Source organism: Manacus vitellinus, unplaced genomic scaffold (assembly GCF_001715985.3).
Source record: "Manacus vitellinus isolate BGI_N305 unplaced genomic scaffold, ASM171598v3 scaffold_0_pilon, whole genome shotgun sequence".
In the NCBI taxonomy this organism is placed as follows: domain Eukaryota; kingdom Metazoa; phylum Chordata; class Aves; order Passeriformes; family Pipridae; genus Manacus; species Manacus vitellinus.
In genome coordinates, this window is record NW_021938789.1 from 4,886,874 (window position 1) to 4,905,370 (window position 18,497).

Genomic DNA, 18,497 nt, shown 5'->3' on the forward strand with positions numbered 1-18,497 from the left:
AGCATATGCCAGGAGTGTTGCTGCTTTAAATTGTCTTCAGAAACAAACAGTTAGCAGTAGTTCCTTGCAATTTCACTCAGGAAAAAAAAGCCATCAAGATTCTGAAAGAGATTTCCCCATTTTCAGCAGATTGTTCCCTCCTCCTTCTAAAAACAGCATACAAAACAGCTGTTGATCAGCCTGCCTCTCTCTCTACACTATGCACCACCCTGCAGTCCTTGCATATTGGCACAAAGGTAGAAGGATTAGCCAAAATAGCCTGGGTCTTCAGGTAAAGATAGCAGAATTTTGCCACATATGAAATGAGCTGCATTTTTTTTTATTTTTTTTTTTTTTTTTTTTTTTTTAGTTTTTAGCAGTTTCTAGCATAGAAGACAAAGTAATTTAATTTTAAGATATGAAAAATTTCCAGGCCTGGAAATTGTTTCCCACAGATATGTTTCCAGGCAATCCCTAAACATATATTCCAGCCAATTGCTCTGTACTAAACAAACCTGAAATAGAGTTGCCAAATGAAGTCATTCATCTCTTTATGCCACTCACCTTAGGATGAATCTTTATTGTTGCAATGTCAGATTTCTTGTCAATGTCTTTGATGGTTGCTTCATAGGTATCTCCATCCTGTAGCTGCACTTTCAATTGTTGTCTCCCTGATATTGCATTGGTGCTTGACACCACGTGGGCATTGGTCACAATTAAACCAGAATCAGACATAATAAACCCAGATCCACTGGAAAGTGGGACATTTCGACCAAAGAGAGGGTGCCTGTACAAAAAGCAAGTAATTGTATGTCATAAGGGAAACACGAGAGAAGATTGCATTAGACCTCATTTAACACCTGTCACCCTGAGAAACAACAAAGCATTTGATGGTGAATTTTACAACCCTTACAAAAATTAAATTAAAAAAAAAATTACAAAAAAAGTATCCTCTACTGAAAATTGTGACTTCTTTTAGTTAGTCAGGGATATGGGAACTGAGGTTTACAGAAAACCAGCAGGGTTCTTTTCCTTTGGTTTCCAATTCTGTCTATAGGCTTCCTTACACAGAGGCTAGGTGACCAAAAGAAAGAAGCAGGAGCCCATCTGATCCCAGTAGTTGCTGTTTTTATACGAAAAAGAAAACAATGACAGGAAATAATCGGTCTGACAAATGGACTGATCCTCTACTGGGAAAAGGAAAGAGGAAGAAGAAGGAACCTTGCAGCTAGACAAAGGCATAAAAGGAAGAAGTGAGGTATAAGAGGATCATGATGCCCAAGCGTAGACTGGCAGGAAAAAGCAAACCAAAGGGAAAATTATTTTGGAGGACAAGAGGACTAGAAATGTGAAAGAAAGAAATGAAAAAGACTAGCAATGGGTAGAACCTGGTGGGAAACAACATGTTCTGCAACACAGACACTTAAAAAAACTTTATAAACTGTCTAAAGTACTATGACTTTTCTCTCTGAACAACTGCAGTAATGGCCTCAGATTTGATGGCGGAACAGAAAGTGCCTGGGTAGAAAATAAAAAAAAGGCCCACAAATTCTTCTTTCTTCCAAGATGTGGTCCATATTAGGATATTGTTGGAAAGTTCTGGCCTATTCAGCAGTAAAGAATCGGAGCCAATCCCAGGAAGACATATCACAATTAGTGCCCAGGATTAGTGCTGGACAAACATCTACTTACAGGAAAAGCACAAACAATCTTAACTACATAGGAAAAGGTCTTAAACACCTACAGGTGTAACATTGTTTCAAAAGACCAGTCACCATGTGCATAAAGCTATGTCTCCAAAAACATGATTTTCTTGATTTTGCATATTAAAAAAGTCTATAAAAATTCTCCAAGCAATTCTTAGGCCTATGCAAAGTCAGAGTACTCCAGGCAGAAAGTCATTCAGGTAATGGAGTACATGTAATATTTGCAGTAATTTGTTCTGACAGCAGGTTGTTTTTAGCACTCTCATTTAAACCTGCATCCCAGGTTGTTTTGAGCACTCAGTGTTGAACTTGCCACCTCAGCTCCAGCTTCAGTACACTGAATATTGGTATGTTCTAGTCAGCAAATTTAGCACTTTTTTTCCCCTATCAGAAGTAATTTCTGTGTTTAGATAGGTTACATCTGGTCAACATTCTACCTCCTACTGCTCTCCCTGCCAAAATAAAATCACCTCTCATTAAAAGTAGTATAAGCAACAAAGAGCTATGTTTTCCCAGCTTACCTTCTGGATTATTTTTTTTTATTTAAACTGAGATGACAATACAACAAGCAACACATGGTAGTGAAGGCTGAAGAGATGATGAAATTTCAACAATGAAACACAATTATTTCAGGGTAGACTGTATGAAAAGTACTGTAAAGACTGTAAACCCAATAAAATAGATCTACTGCATAGGAACAAAACACACAAATGTGTGGTTCTCTGGATAAATGAGCCTGCTGTAATGTTTCAGAGTATTTTGTAAACATCACAAATTCAAAAGGAAAATTACTACATTGAAAAAACTTTGTAGACCTTTGTTAAACAATGGAACTAAAACAAAAAGAATGGAAAGTGTTACCTGAGGAAAAGTTCAATGTGAACAACTGCAGGTGCGATCTTTTCCACCACATCTGCTATGAAGTTGAATTTGTATCTTGGGCTGTTGGACTGTAGGTGACCTATACTAGCAGAAAGAATTGGATATGTTAATAAGACAATACCTTTTTTTAGCAAGGAGGGGAGATAAACCTGCCTTGAATTGGTCAGTTTCTCCTACTAGAACAGTTTCCAAACAGGTACCATAAAAGGAATCAAAGTCATTAAGATTGTTCAAAACTTATCCAGCGTTTTGTTTGATCCTGAGAAAATTAAACATCAGCATAACTTAGCTATAAATTCTTAACTTAGCTGTAAGTTCTTTGACTTTTCTTAAAGTCTACAAGCCCTTTCTCAAGCATTTTTCTCAGCACAACTACTAACTACTATCCAAAACACACAGGATCATAGGATAGGTAAGGTTGGAAAGGACCTCAGGAGGTCTCTAGTTCTACCTCCTGCCCAAAGCTGTGTCAGCTACAAAGGCAAACCAGGCTGCTCAAGGGCTCTGTCCAGCCAGGATTTGCAAAATCTTGCCAAGGACGGAAGCTCCAGAAACTCTAGGAAACTTGTCCCACTGCTTCACTGTCCCCTGTGACGTAAAAGTTTTTCTTATGGCTACTCTGAATCTCTCTTGTTGAGACTCATGTTTCAACTTGTGCCCATTATTTCTCATTCTCTTACTATGCATCACTGTAAAGGGCCTGGCTTCATCTTCCTAGTAACCTCATGAGTACAGGGAGGCTGCTGTTAGGTCATCCTGGAGCTTTCTCTTCCCCAGGCTGAACAAGCACAGTACACTCAGCTTTTTCTCACGGGAGATATGTCCAGTCCCCCCAGCCATCCTCATGCCCTTCTCCTGAACTCCATTTTCTCAATGCCTTTCTTATATTGAGGGATCAAAACTGGATGCAGTATTGTATATGTGGTCTAACAAGTGCTGAGTAATACAGCCGCAGCATTTGGGAGCCACATTTAAAACCCAAGTTCTAATTTTTTTGAAGTAGACACATTAGAAACCTACTGCAAATCATAACCTTTGCCCCTAAAAAGTTTTGCAAATTCACATTTAAGCTACCCCATGCAGCTGGGCCTAGCAATAGATTACTAAAAGTTTTTACAAAAGCCAGTGTGGTACTACATTAAGCAGCACTACACAAAGCATTTATGAATAGTGAATATAATTGTGTGGAATGAAGATTTTACAGAGGAGAAAAAAGCTCACAGTATCCTGACTTCTAATATCTAAACATCCTGGATTCTAACATCACAACATCCTAAAGTAATAATACTGCTTGTGCTAGAATGTCCTACTTTCTGCAATCCCAAATACACAGGGACATATCACCACATATGTTAAACATATGACAGAGGACATATTACCACACTCAAATAGCAGTCTTTCATGTTTACAGTCTGATGCTTTAAAATAAATACAGGGTCTAGGGAAGGGTGTAAACAAGTTGTAACCAGGTACAGCAATAACATTTTTGACTTTTTCAAATCTCGTACAACAGCACATGTTTATCCCAGGAGACACACTTCTTTTTCTGCCATTTAGTCAGGAAAAAGAGGCTCCAAATTCTCATTTCTAAATATTATCAACTCTTCGGAAGCGATGCTTTGCACTATCATGATTTACTCTAAGTTCAACTCACGCTGAAGGATGAATTTACTCCACAGTAGCTCTTGCATACAAAGTCAAGACCTGGTCTTAGAGATTTGAGATTTGCCTACTTCTAGGTCACATAACATAGCAATGAGTCCAGATACAGATTCTGTCTTAAGAAAGTATATACTTTTCTTTCATCAGCTGCCCCTTTAGCCAAGTCTTTAAAAAGAAAGCAGGTAGGAGGCATCAAGCAGAAAGTAAAGATACACAGAAAAGAGAGAAATGTTTGAGTTCTCACGCATTTTCACAGTCTGTGTAATTTTAATTCTCTGATCGTTCTGAGCAATCCTTATCTACAGGTGCTTTATGACCATTAAACCTTGTAACTTGTAAATTATTTGGGACAAATATAAAGATTACAGCACAATGGAGTCTAACCTATTGACAAAAAAGATGTGCCACTGGTCTATTCTATTATTTGAATTAATTTATTAGATAGGGGGTGACAGAGAACTGTTATAATTCCTCCAATCTCTCAGGAAGCTTTCACTGGAAAGTGTCAGAGGACCTTTGAAGTCAGTTAAGTGCAAGACCTTACATTACCACAGCAAGCAAAAGACCTAAAGCAAAGACAGGAACTTAATGGAATGGACCCAGTACTGGTACAAAAGAAGAAAGTATTGAAGAAACCAGATCAAGACAATTAGGTATTTCTTCAAAGAAGTCTGAGTTCTTTTTCCTGTTACTGGATATGGGATTTACTTCTGAAGGGAAAGAAACCATGCTTACATTTAGCAAGCTAAATTTATATGATACAGAATAAACAAAAGGAACAGCTTGGCAAGACTAGATTCAATCCATTATTTTTATGTACATTCTCACACATTCTGAAAAATCCCTCTAACCAACTGAATATGCTTGTTTTAGTACTTAGTTTAAAAGAGACATTGCAAACAGGAATCACAGAGGACAGTCAAATGTAAGCACAATATACTGTTATTTATTTTGCTTACTAGGCCACTGAAGATTTATCTTACCTTCAGTTCACAAGCAGCTTGCCTGATTATGCAGTATATCCTTTGAAGTCTACTAACATGACTTTGAACACTTGCATATACAACAAGTGGTCCCTGACAGGATATAACATTACCATCACATTTTTCTTAATAGACATGACCATGCATCAATGAAAGACAGTTGGATAGACCCTCAGCTGATAAACTAGCATGGAACTGGGGGAAAAACAACGATGAATGCAGGCTTTCAGCTGGTGTAAATCAGCATAGCTCTATGTGAGTCAGGGCAACTAAACCCCTTTGCATCTGCTGAGTGCTGAACTGTTCTTCCCATGCCAAATTGTTACAGCACTGCACATGGCCAAAAGCAGAGGAAGATGCCTGCCAAAGAACTCAGTTTTGCATCACTCCTGACTAGCCACCAGGTAAACATCGTGGGTGGCAGTGGCTTTCCAGGTAGGATTTGGGGAGGCAGAGAGAAAGTGTCTGAAAGATGCAGTCGATAAATGTAAGCATGGAAAGAGATGAAGGACATAAAATGCAGCATACAGAGAAGAGACTGTAAAACTGAAACAAAGCTTGTCTTCTTTTCATACCACAGTGAAAACATTTCTCAGTCTGAGCAGAAGTCCAGAACCTCCCTGCTCTGGTCAGAAGACAAGAATACTCAAACTTGAAAGTAAATCCAAATCTGCACTATATATTAAAGAGAAACCTGAAACAAAGGAGGATCAAGAATTAACAGAGACTCAAACTTTGTATGAAAGATGTGGCTGAAGATCTACTGGTCTGATTAGAAATGAACTGTTCTCATTATGTTCTGGTGGAGAACAAATACTGGTGAAAACTGACTTACAAAGTTGAGATGCCTTCATGGAAACTGATCTTTCTTGGATCAATTTGTGCAAGCTGGAAGGGATCAGAACCTTTAAACACATTATATGATGTGCCAGGACCTCAAACTATGGACTTGGAAGATGTAACTGCAGACTCACATTTACTCTCACATATGCAGCCCTATTTAAGGGAACTGAAGTGTTGATTATTATTACTAGGATTTTAATGCATAATTATTACACTGACGGTTTTAATCAGCAGTTCTCAATACACTTCAAAACGGAGGAATTGCAGCCTGAGAAACGGAAGAATGAAGCAACATACAACACTGTATACACTGTATAAGGTCACCCTGAATACAAATGTTACAACTGTAGTACTAGAATTAGTAGTAGCAGAATCTCTCCTTTAATTTGCATTAGTTGGTAGACACTAGCTGCTGCTACTGTTCTTACTAAAATATAAAATTAAATATGTATCTCCCTACATACACACTCCTGCTGCCTTGTGGAGCCCCACACAGCTCTTGGATCTCTGCTGGGTTGATCATGTAACAGCTCTGAGTTCACAGCACCTTTGCAGATTTTGACCAATTTACCCCCTGAAATTTGCCACATAGTTTTTCAAAGGTCCCTCAACAACATGTATTGTTTTCAATGGTATTACTGAATGTTCAAAATCATCTCAAACTAACCACAGTTAATTTGTCTTGGCAAGAAGACATAATTTAATCCAATTAACCATCTGTTGTATAACCAAGATATCAAAGGTGCTGCAACCAGGTTGTACTTGAAACAAACCCAAACTTATACTGTATGAGTCTTTAGCTGTCTAAAGACTTCTTAGTCAAAAGAACTAGATTTCCCCAATCTGCTCCATAGCCAAAAATCAACCAGATTTTCAGCCCACTTGAACTTTGATCCTATTATTTCAATTAAGCTATTAGATCTTCAGGTCTCCAGTTCCTTTCACAAAACACTCAAAATCCAGATTTTGATATAAGTGCATAAAGAGGAGATAGTGATTTTCAGCCTATTTTGTAAAGAGTGATCTTACATTTCCAGTTCTGTGGGTTCCAACCACACTGGATTTGCATGGCTAAACTCAAGTGTCTGTCACGTAGGAGTATCCTTATTATCAGCTTAAGATTTTTCCTGGATAGTGACGTTATCTATAGGCTATGAGTTCATTCAATAGTGTTTTATTTACTTTACTTATTGGGACAATAGACCCACTCCAATCTCATTAACACTGCTGTAAAACCAGGAACAACTCCAACAAATCTGTAGTTAACCTAGTATGAAAAGAGCTGGAAAAAAAATTTCAGCAGAAATAATCATCATAATCCCACTGAAGACAATAAACCTGGACCAATTTACATTTGCAAAAGACTGAACATTTCTGAATATCTGCCAACTTAGTCTCTGTAGAATTAAATCAAATCACATTCACTGCTTTCTTAAAGACAATACATTGTATTACAATCCACAATTTTATATTCATTAAGAATTTGTGAGCCTGGGAAACTCATTCTTTTAAGGCTATTTCCCCATCCCCCTTTTAAATCCAGCTTCAGAAAAGATCTGTGCGTTCAGCAAAATTATTATGTCTAAGGGTGGAGTGCAACCTGGCAGATCTGATCACCAGGGATAAACACTGTCCCTACTGTGCTTTCATGGAAAGAAATGAAAGACAAATAAAAGATTATGATGTCTCTGCTTAAAAAGCAGAAACATCTGCTGGAAACATAGGTTCATGGGCAGCTTTTCTGATGAATTCAGCATTAAGATCAAGTTGCATAGCTGTGCACTGACCATAAAGCCTTGGTGAGTTTAATGCCACATTATGGTTCAGGCAACTTGTTTATACAATGGATGTCTACCGTGCACAGATGAAAACAATCTGGTGAACCAACCAACCAAAGTGGCTTTCTCGTGCAATGCAGCAATCACAAGGGCCAGACAGAGACAGACTGGCACAAGCCTTCCAGCATAGACACCTCACTGACTTTACATGCTTGTTATTCCTCCTTCCCAAGTGAATCTCAAAGAGATGCAACGAGAACATCTCTCTCCCGTTAGCTATCCTATACAAAGCAGTGAAGTTCTATACTCTGAATTATATACCAAACACTGTACAATATTCATCCTCACCTGCAGGAACTCAAACTAAACTCAGACATAATGAAAACAAGCAGTACAGGAATGTGACTAAAGTTTGGTTTTCCAGCTAATACCTTGCAGAGCATTTCCCTAAATACAGCTGCAGGCAGCTGCAAGGCTTTGATGACAATAACACCAGTAGAAGACTTCAATATCTCTTACTGGGCCTACTTCTTAAAAATGCAAGTAATTGTATACTAGGTTGTTCCTCTCTATCTTCAAGGTTATGTATGGGCACACTCCAAACACCCCATGCACAACCGTGTGCAATGACTCTGCTTATGCATTAACTGTATTTCAAACATTTCTCTTAGAAAAATGAACTTTTAGGATCGTATCTTGCAAAGATTTGACTGACATGGGTGAGGCTTCACATCATGACCACTTTGTAAATGACTTCAGTTTAACAGTGCAGAGGACAGAAACCAAAAAATGATCAGTGTCAAATCCAGCCTCAAAGGCTTTCTAATCAATCTCTCAGTTTCCTTGTTCCACTGAGAAAATAGCACTCAAAAAAAAAAAAAATTTTGCTTCCTCATCTTAGGTAAGAAAATACAATTTTTTTGACATTTAAACTCTCTTCACAGAAACTATTAGCAAAATAACATTGCAGGGAATTCTTAACTGTACTAAGAAAGTTGTACTGAAAGATCAAAAGTAGCCCTTTGTGCAAAAAACTGAGTCTGACATAAATTGATTGTAGATTGCAGGTGACCAAGTGAATTCTTCGAGTGAGGAGTTTGACACTTTAATAGATCAATACGTGTCATTGTTAAACTTGCTCCCCTAAGAAACAGGGCTCTGTATGAACGAGTCTTTGATTAGAGGTTGTCCTCCATAAATATTTAGTGTTGAAGCAGGGGAAAAAAACCCAGTATTTGTAGCATGGAGTTTAACTTCACTCTGGAGTTCTGCATACTGTTCCTATCAGTATCTCTGAGAAGACCTTGGGTCTGTTCATAAGATGAACTGTGTGAGTTTTCAGGGCACAGGCATGTTGAAGAACACCAACTATGGAGCTCCTGTACCTTCATGCAGTATGTACCTCCTTTAGTTCATTGTATGCAGAACTTGGAATTTGGCATGGTGTTCTTCAAGCTAATCCGGGACTTCAACAACGAAAAAACCATTTTAAATGTCAATTTTGGAATTATCACTCCATCACCCTGGGCACCTCTTTCCTCCCTTCCTTCCTGCATCCTTTACTAGTCCTTTTTAATGCATCCTTGTTCACCAGACTCCTGTCACTAGGAAACCACAGCGAAGTTTCTCAGCCACTCTTGGTTCATCACAGCCAGATTCCAACTTAGCATCAACACAGGCAACTGGAAAAAGGACAGGAGGAGATACTTCAGAAGCCACTCCTCAGGGCCAGTGCATGTTCTAAAAAGGGCCCGAGTCATACTGATGGAGGCTTCCATTATCCAAAATTGTTTTAGTATATGGATGGTTAAGTAAAACTGGCTTTACTTCATAACTAGCTTATCCCTTCAAACTGAGTCATCTGAGGCCAGATTTCTCTCAAGAACAGGGAAAAGACAGAAACTTGACAGCAATTTTAAACTGTCAACTTTCTTCCAAGCCTCTCATTACAGCCATTGCATGTTATTGTTGGTTTTTTTTTAAATACCATAATTGAGTTCTATTCCTGGCTCAACCACCAACTTAGTCTGACCTTGGGCAAGACACTCAGTTTCTTTGAGCTTCAGTTTGTGCAGCTGTAGAACTGAATAAAAAAAATTAAAATTTAACAGAGAACCAGATGCTTCATCTAAGCTGAGGTTTTCTGGAACAAAAAATAAAGCCAAAATAAAGTGAAAACTAAAATAGTTGCTTGAAAAAAAAAACATGCTACCTCTGCCTCACGGCTCCAAATTCCTAAGCCTATTAACAGTAGATACAGGAGGATTTCTTAAAGAAAGTGTCATATATACCAAATGCCAAGGACTCAGTAAGCCCTCAGATGCAGACTAGCTCACTCATTTTGGTTAAACATTCTGATTATTTCACATGGATCAGTTCCAGCCAAGTTTTAGGAGTACTAAAGCTAATGGATTCCTATGCGAAAAGGAACAGGCAAAACCCAATTTATAACTACAAAATACTAGAGGGACTGATCATTGCAGCTGCAGGCTGGCATTTGGGGCAATTCTTGGCTCTGGTAAGATACTCCTAAAGCAACTCTAGGAATACCCCTTTTTGAACTGGTTTACCTTCTCTCAATAGCAGGATGTATGAAAGGTCCCCTGTTCACAGAAAGGCTACAACAGTAGCCCTATTCCCTCTGATCCCTCCCAATAATTTTGGCCAGTTTGCCTTGAATAAACAGGATGGTTAGTAGTTCACCAGACAAAAGTGAAACACCAATGCATGTTTTAGAACTCCATTATACACAAGACTTCTCTTTCCAAGAACTCTATGAGAAAGGTAGCAATAGCAAAACCTCAAAATAACATATAAATAAGTACATGGAAAGACTCTGGGAGCATTAACACTTCCATAAAGAGACACATTTTAATGCTAGAAAGAAATTAATAACTTAAATGATTACTAAACTTTCCAAAGTTAAATCATCAAGCCTGAAGTTGCCATAGTATCTCACAGTATTTGAGCAAAGGCCTCAGTACTTTACTACAAACAGACCATGTGATATCCTGACTATCAATATTTTTATACTGTAAAAGAGGTTCTGAGGCATTTTTTCCCCACTTAAGACTCTACAAGACTATAAAACCTTTCTGTGAAGAACACAAACCAGGTGAGACACTATTGTTTAGGTGGTTTATATACTACTCGGTGCTTTTTCTGTCCTGATTGGTTTTTAGAGGCATTTCCTGCCTAGCAATGTCTGTCAGGTGAATCCGATTAACACCCCCACCACCAGGGTGATTGAGTGATAATTCCAAAATTGACATTTAAGGATGGCCCAGGAGCACAAGTGTTCCTGGGTCCCCGCTCCTGCCACCAAAGGGTAATTGAGGGTGTGTTTGCTGTGGGTCTGCTGTACAACCTTCATGGGCCATGCCACCCAACACCTCAGCTGTCACCACCAACACGATGAACAAAGCTTACACTGGCAGGATTAGAACAAGCTTGTACTGCTGCCCTGCCAGCGTGTTCTGGCCTCAGAAGGGGAGATGGCTGAGGATGTGGGCGCTGTGCTGCCCAGGCAGCTGAACACCCCCCATCCCTCTGGCTCCCGTGCTGTCAAGTGTGTTCACCTCTTCTCACAGGTGCACTGCAGCAGCAACCTGCACGTCACCAAGACATCCACAGCCATGCTACCGAGGAGAAACCTTCCCAAACCCAGCCCAAGCCCACACTGAGGACTGAGGAGAAGGACTTTGTTCAGAAAGGACCTGAGCACCCATTCTGCACACCGCAGCTCACTGGTGTCATGGGCAGCTGGGTGTGGTGCCACGTCCTTGGAGCTTCTTACGGTCCCTACAGCCACCCAGTCTTCCCAGGCCACTGAAAATCACGATTTTTCTTACCCTGGAAGCCAGCTCTCCCCCGCGCCGCCCAGCCACCCACCCGCCCACCACAGGCCCCACCATGCTCCTACCCGATTCACAGGCTCCCTTCTGGACCTGGGCGACGGCGGGCAGCCCGTGCTGCAGCGCCTTGCGGCTCACCGCCTTCAGGTGGCAGATGTTGTCGTAGGTCCGGCCGTCGCTGCCGCACACCTGGGCGCTGAGCTTGCACTGGCACACGCCCTTGGCGAAGCGCTTGCCCATGGGGTAGCGGCAGTCGAGGCTGTCCCCGCACGGCGGGTCCTCCTTGCGGCCGCAGGAGTCCCCCTCGCCCGCGGCGCAGATGAGGCAGCAGCCGCAGCGGTCGGGGACGTAACCGCTGGGGCAGCTGGGGCTGGGCACTTGGACACATCGCGCGGCCGGGCATTGGCGCGGCGGCCGGAAGCTCCGCGGCGTGGCGGGCCGGCGCTGTAGGCGACAGGCAGGAGCAGCGCGGCTCAGCAGACCGACACCCGCATCCTCGGCTGGGGACAGCGGCGGCGAAGCACGGGGCGTGCGAGCCCGCCCGGGCCCCGGGAGGAGGCGGGCAAGGTGCTGATGGCGGCGCGGCGAGGGGAAGGGGCGGCCGCTGGCTTTGCGACACACACGCGGCGGGACCAGCGTCTTCTGGCCCCGTGGCAGCGCTTCTGCGGCGGAGCGGGAAAGAGCAGCGGGCGTGAAGCGCAGGAGGCGGGAGCACAGAGCCGGTCCGTGCGAAGCCCCCGGACTAGCTTGGCAGGGCTGAGGCGCCGGGCCATGACCAGCTGCCGGTGAGCGCCGTCCCAGGCGGGCCGCGGGCTCAGTTGATGGCTGGCAGGCGGCAGTGGCGCGGGCTTTTTATGTGGGACGCGGCCCGCGCGGACGCGCCCGCCTCCAGCAGCTCCAGGCCGGAGCGGGAGTCCGCGGCGGGAGGCGCGACAGGCTCCACCACCGGGCGAGACGAAGGACAGACGGACGAGGAGGCTCGGTCCCCTGGGCTGGGTGCTGCGGGGCAGAGTCGCCCTTCTGCACGTAAATCACCGCCGCGAGCGGGGAGAGCCCCAGGATGAGGTGGGCTGTGGACATCCACTGGAACGCCAGCAGCTATGGGTGCCCGACGTGGGCTAAACAAATGCAAATATATACATGTGAGAGAATATACGTGAAGAGAGCCGTTGAGACCTCGGGGAGCACAGGGGCAGAAAGCCGGCAGCCGCTTTGCCTTCCTCCATGCTTTGCCTTCAACGTCAGCGGTAATAAAGACGTTTGTGGCCACTGCCACCAAAGGGTGATCGAGGTTCAGCCTCTATTGTAACACTAAACACACCGGCACTTGGACACGAATCCCTCTTTGCAGGTAACAAGCAGGTCTCTGAACCAAAGACACAAGGAGCTGAACACAGTCCTTGTTGCCACTTGTTCCTACGTGGCATCATGGCACATTGTACGAGACACTTTCTGACAGCCAAAGGGGATCTACTGGACACCCCACCGTCATTTAATTCAACAAAAGATTTGGCAGCTTCTCTACAATAGTGGTTGAAATTATTGCCAAAGCCTTAATGTTCGAGGTTTGGGGGAGTTTTTTTAATCTACTATTAAGTAAGACTGTCAGGTGGAACAGCATCTATTGAGCTCTGTTAATTAGTTAAATACACTGCCTCCATAACGTGCAGAGTAATCCTTGCCCATGTGTGCCGTCTTTATCAACAGAACACTCACTTTTGCTCTAACTTAGCAACTCGTCATAACTTTCAAATTAATTAATGCAGGTATGGGTTGAGCTGGCTTTCAGAAAAGTTCAGCTGACTTCAGGAAAAAGACCTCTTACAGCTCACCCAGAGACTATACCTAACTTGGCAAGTCTTACTTGCTGTATATGACACATTCAGCCTTGACTTCTGCCTGCAATTCCCCTCTTCCCTCTTTTTCATGCAAGGGATAAAATTCATGCAGTCCTTCAAGGTACTGCCTCAGGCCTTCTCCTGATGGGATCCTGTGAACTAGATTTGAGTGGGCACAACCTACTGAGCAACTGTATCAGGCTATAGGGTTGTAAGAATGGAGAAATTAAAGTGCTGTCTTCTAATTAAGAACCTCTTGAATACAGGAGGCAGCAGCCAGAATCCCCTGCTACAGTCAGTGTTTCATTGTTCCCTTTGTTATAGGGGCAAAGTTGGTCCAAGGCTTGATTTTCCAAACAGCTGCAGTCTCACTTATGGCAAAAAAAAGGTTTATGTGATAGATAAAGATGCAAAATGTCTTGTGATGAGAAAACTGTAAAATTTTGCTGTAGCACACATTTTGCCACTTCTTGAAAATTTAAGATTTAGTGAATAACTTTATAGAGTAATAACTAAAACATGAAAAATGTTAGTGTTTTGATGTAAAATTACCCTTTAAGGAAACAGGAGATTAATAAAAATGAAAAGTGTTTGGTTTGAAACACGGATCAGAAAGAAGCAACAGTGCTGTATGTAAGGTGATTATTTTCATTATTTACCATGACAGCTACAAGGAAGAGGTTGGGGAAAATGTTTCAAATTACAAAAAGTCTGTGAGTTACTGCTGTTACCACTGTTGGACTACAGAATATTTCACATGGAGATTTCAAACACAATATAGGAAAACAGGATGAATATGGACAGATAAATACAGCCACCTTGACTGGAGAGAGATTGCAATCTAGGATGAGGGTAAAGGGTTTCACAAAATCGTTCTTAATTGACTTATCAGTCTGCATCTCATTCATTTAGGATTTAAAGAAAATCTAAAAGGTCTTTTCTGCTGACTGTTGCTTTTAGCCAAAATAAACCAGATGAAATAATTTCTCTCAGATAAGCATTAGTATAGAATACCTCAGTATCTGATAGCAATTTTTTTCCCCAAAATTCATTATTCCAAAACAAGAAAGTGATGCAGGGAGTAAGGCTAGGAATAAAAATGAAAGTCACAAGTACTGGGTGTGTTCTTCTTGAGAACAGTGAGTAAAGTTTCTTGGCTCAATGATACTTGTTGAACACCTTTCACTAAAATTTGAATTCGTTCAGAATTCAAATGTGGCAGTAAAAGCTATTTACATGATAGCTCATTCAGTAATAGTTCTTCATTACTCGGAAAAATGACTGTTTCATGGGTTCTGAATCACCTCCGTCTGGTGGAAATGATGCTTACTGCAGAGCTGGAAGGGAGGTGCCTTCAAGACAAATCCAAAGCAATGCAGAAGATGTTACTGGTGACTCAGTGGATCTCTGTCTTCTCTCTTGAGGGCCAAATTGTGTTTTTATGCAAGTCCCAAAGGGCAGCGATGCATGCAGTTACCATGTCCTTAAGACAATATCAAGACTTAGCTTCAAAACTCATCTACTGCGTTCTAAACTCTCCTCTTTCCTTTCTTACAATAGGAACGAAGTTGGCTTTTTATGAAGTTAATTGCACTTTTGTGCTTTCTTGTTTGCATCTCCTGGTGTACATGCAGGGCAGGTTTATGGTCCCTGGCTGTTCCTACTTGTGCCTGGCTGCATGTGTGTTATCGGAGCCACGGGTGCTGGTCCCTTCTGTGCTGAGTAGTTCACATAGCCATGACAGGGAAATAGGGTGACACATGACACTACTCAGAATTAAAAGTTAAATGATGCCTTACTGCCCCACTGGGGATCTAGATGCTGCTGGTAAAGGAAGTGCCATTTGAATGATATCTAAATCTAAATTTATGGCCCTATAACCATTAAAATGCATACTTAATTGCTTGAGTAGAAGAATATTTTCCACTCTTGTCCTAATCCAAATTGGGTAATTATGTGTCAGCTGTTTAAATCTCTGTGTCTCTCTCTCAGCTTAAGTCACAAAGCATTATAATTCACACCCTGTCCTAAATTCTATTATTCTAATTCATCTCAGTGTATTCATAAGTCTTACAAGTTTCTTTGGAGTTAAATTCTATGTAATTCAAATTTATTGTTGTTTCTTTAGTATGGTTAAAGATCAGAATCATTCACTTCTGTTATAACCTCACTATACAAATTGTGTAAGTTGAAGACCCTCTGACCTTGCCATTGAGGTCCCTAAATTAGGAGCACATGTTTAATATTCATCCTCAGTTCCTCGTAGGAGTATTTTGAAAAGAAATCCAAAGCGTACTTTAAACTGGAGTAATAAACACTGTTTATTTATCAGATTTTCTGCATCTCATTTCCTGAACTAAACAGCTAAAGTCTGTTTGCACTCCTGACGTTGCAAGTCTTACGAGCTGATCCAAGAGAACATATGTCAGTTTGTTTTCGAGATTGGACACTGCAGAAGAAAAGAAGAGGTGGGAGGAGAAATAAGACTTTCACAAACAGGTCAGTTCAAACAAAGTGAGAACTTTCTCAGCTGCCTTCATAATCCAGGCAAGCTCTGCCTTAGAAATATAACTTTAGGGACATTTTCTTTCTCTTTCCTCCATCTCCTAATAGTAATTAAAAAGCAGAGGTCATTTTTCTTTCCTCTATTCTGCTGAAACTGATACTAATAAATAATTTTTGGAAATGTTAATGAATCCAAAAGTGTATTCAAGAAATGCTCTCAGAGTATGCTGAAAGCAAATTAAAAAATCGGGAGCTTATTCTCCTCTAGCATGATACTCAGCTAGTCTGAACTCATTGCATTTGGTGCAAGAGAGAAAAAGGTAGGCTTTTGGCACAGAGACAGGATGATCTGAAGGAAATGCCACAGCCTGCTCTGTTCTTCACTCTCTTTCTAGCCAAAAGAACAGTTTGTGTTAGTATGTTTAAGAGGAGGAAATTGAGACCGCTAGTAATGGAACAGGCCTAGAAATCATATGCTATAAATTCTGTCACAGTTTTAACAGGCTTTTTGCTAGCTGTGGAAAGGGGAATTGTATCTCAAACTTTATCATTAAATATAAGTTAGTCTGCAGTGAAAATGTAAGTGTATATATGAGCAGGTGTTTGGGAACAAAATAAGAATCTATTTTTTTTAATTAGAAAATATCGATTCATAAAAATGAAAGGTGTCCAGAGGAACAAAGCATGACAACTTGCATTTTGAAGAGCTGTTTGATGTGTGAGGGTGTTTATAGGGAGACAAGGGTAGGTTAAAATATGTGTTTGAAGAGGGAAGAATGGAGAAAGAAAGAAAGCAAGAAAAGACCCATTTGTTTTTTCCCTCCATGAAATCCAAAGAACAAAATTTCAAGCTTTTTTCCTGAGCTGTAGGAGACTTAAATTCATCTCTCTGATCTTTCTGGTCAAGAACAGGGATTTGGCTTTGATGTTTTGGTGTTGCAGGTAAATATTCTATCTACTGGAAAATTCAGTGTACTTATATAGAGTGTTAGAAGCTTTTGTTTTTTTACAGAAGTAAAAAGGCAGGAAAGCTCAAACCCACCTATATGTGCAGATTTCCTGCTTTGCAGCCCCCCCTACTTGCTGCACCGTGCAAGCTGCTGAGTGGGGTTAGGTGGGCTTGGCAGACCTAAGGCCAAGTCACTGCTCAGCAGGATACGTAAGTTTGTAGCTCTCCAAAAATACTGCTGTACTGTTCCTCACCTCCTGTTACTTCTCCAAAGAGAGATACAGAGACACCAGCTACTATCAGTTCAGTACCTGTGGGGCTCTCTGAAAGAGAAATTTCCTTCTATTCAAACCACGCTTTTGTGGGTTCTCCAGACAAGACATCTTGCTAGGCCCACACTGTCTGCTCTGGCTGAGATTCGTGTGTGTGATTCGAATTTATGGAACCAACAGTCACATGGAAATGATTGTGAAAGTCACATGAAATGATTTGTCATAGAAGCTCCTTATTCTTGTCATAAATGGCTATAGTGAGTTAGAGGAAAACACACAAACACAAATGGGATTTTGCTTCTTTCTGCTCCATGCTCTGCTTTGCTGTTGAACAACTGCCTAGTATTTCAAATAGCTTAATCCCAGATGCCGCATCCCTGTGAATATACATATCCTGCAAGGGACTTCCACATCAAAAATTATACAATGCATTAAAGAAGAATTCATTTCTGTGGAATGAGTTAAAGAGAAGGAGTCACTTTTAGATTTCTTTTACTTGGCTGAGCCAAGTAAATGTATTTGGTTATGTTTCACCTTAGGATGTTCTTAATGAACTGCCAGAATCAACCTAGAAGTGCAGTTCACAGTAGAGTGAAAATGCAGTTCACAGTAGAGTGAAAAAAATCAGCTTATAAGCCTTCAGAAGACCATAAAGTAATACTTAACAGACATTATGATTAAGAATGTACCATGTCTCACAAACCTTATTTCACCTACAATAGAATAATTGGTATTGTAGATTGAGTAAAAGCTGTGGGTGTCATATAATTACATACTGATATTACTAATATTTTTTATAATGTCTTTGATAATATTTTTGTAAGCAAACAGTGAAATTAAAATGTGAGCAAAAATTCATGATCTACAACTTCTTGGATTTCTGCTGTCCAAATAGTCATCAATCTTTCATAGTCCATCAGAAATTATGTTGGATGTTTCCATAGGAACATATCTTGAGCCCAGCATTGCAGCTGATTAGAATAGAAAAGAATAGAAAAACTGAAATTTAAAATTAGTTTTTAAAATGGAGAAATGTTTCTGGTAAACAAGATGCAATTCAATAAGGATAAGTGCAAAGTACTGCATTTCTGCACAAGTAATGAACACTGCAGTAAAGAAACAGGGACTAAGTGGCTCAGTACAGTTCCCCATGCTGGTTATCAAGCTTTATGAGGAACACCACCACCTCACCCCTCGTATTTCCTCTTTCCTCACTCCTGGTAGGGTCTCAGTTGGAATTCTGTGC

General features: G+C 41.1%; 1 protein-coding gene across 1 annotated transcript in view; it reads right to left on the reverse strand.

The window, feature by feature from the left end:
• The window catches only part of HTRA3 (HtrA serine peptidase 3), a 36,158-nt gene that overhangs the window by 13,670 nt on the left and 3,991 nt on the right, over positions 1-18,497 (reverse strand). Inside the window, exons 2-5 of the mRNA XM_029961817.1 lie at positions 12,574-12,805; positions 11,756-12,512; positions 2,547-2,646; positions 544-766 (exon numbers count right to left, since the gene is read on the reverse strand). Of these exons, the coding sequence (XP_029817677.1) occupies positions 544-766; positions 2,547-2,646; positions 11,756-12,512; positions 12,574-12,805 (1,312 nt within the window). The remainder of the gene's footprint in view (positions 1-543; positions 767-2,546; positions 2,647-11,755; positions 12,513-12,573; positions 12,806-18,497) is intronic.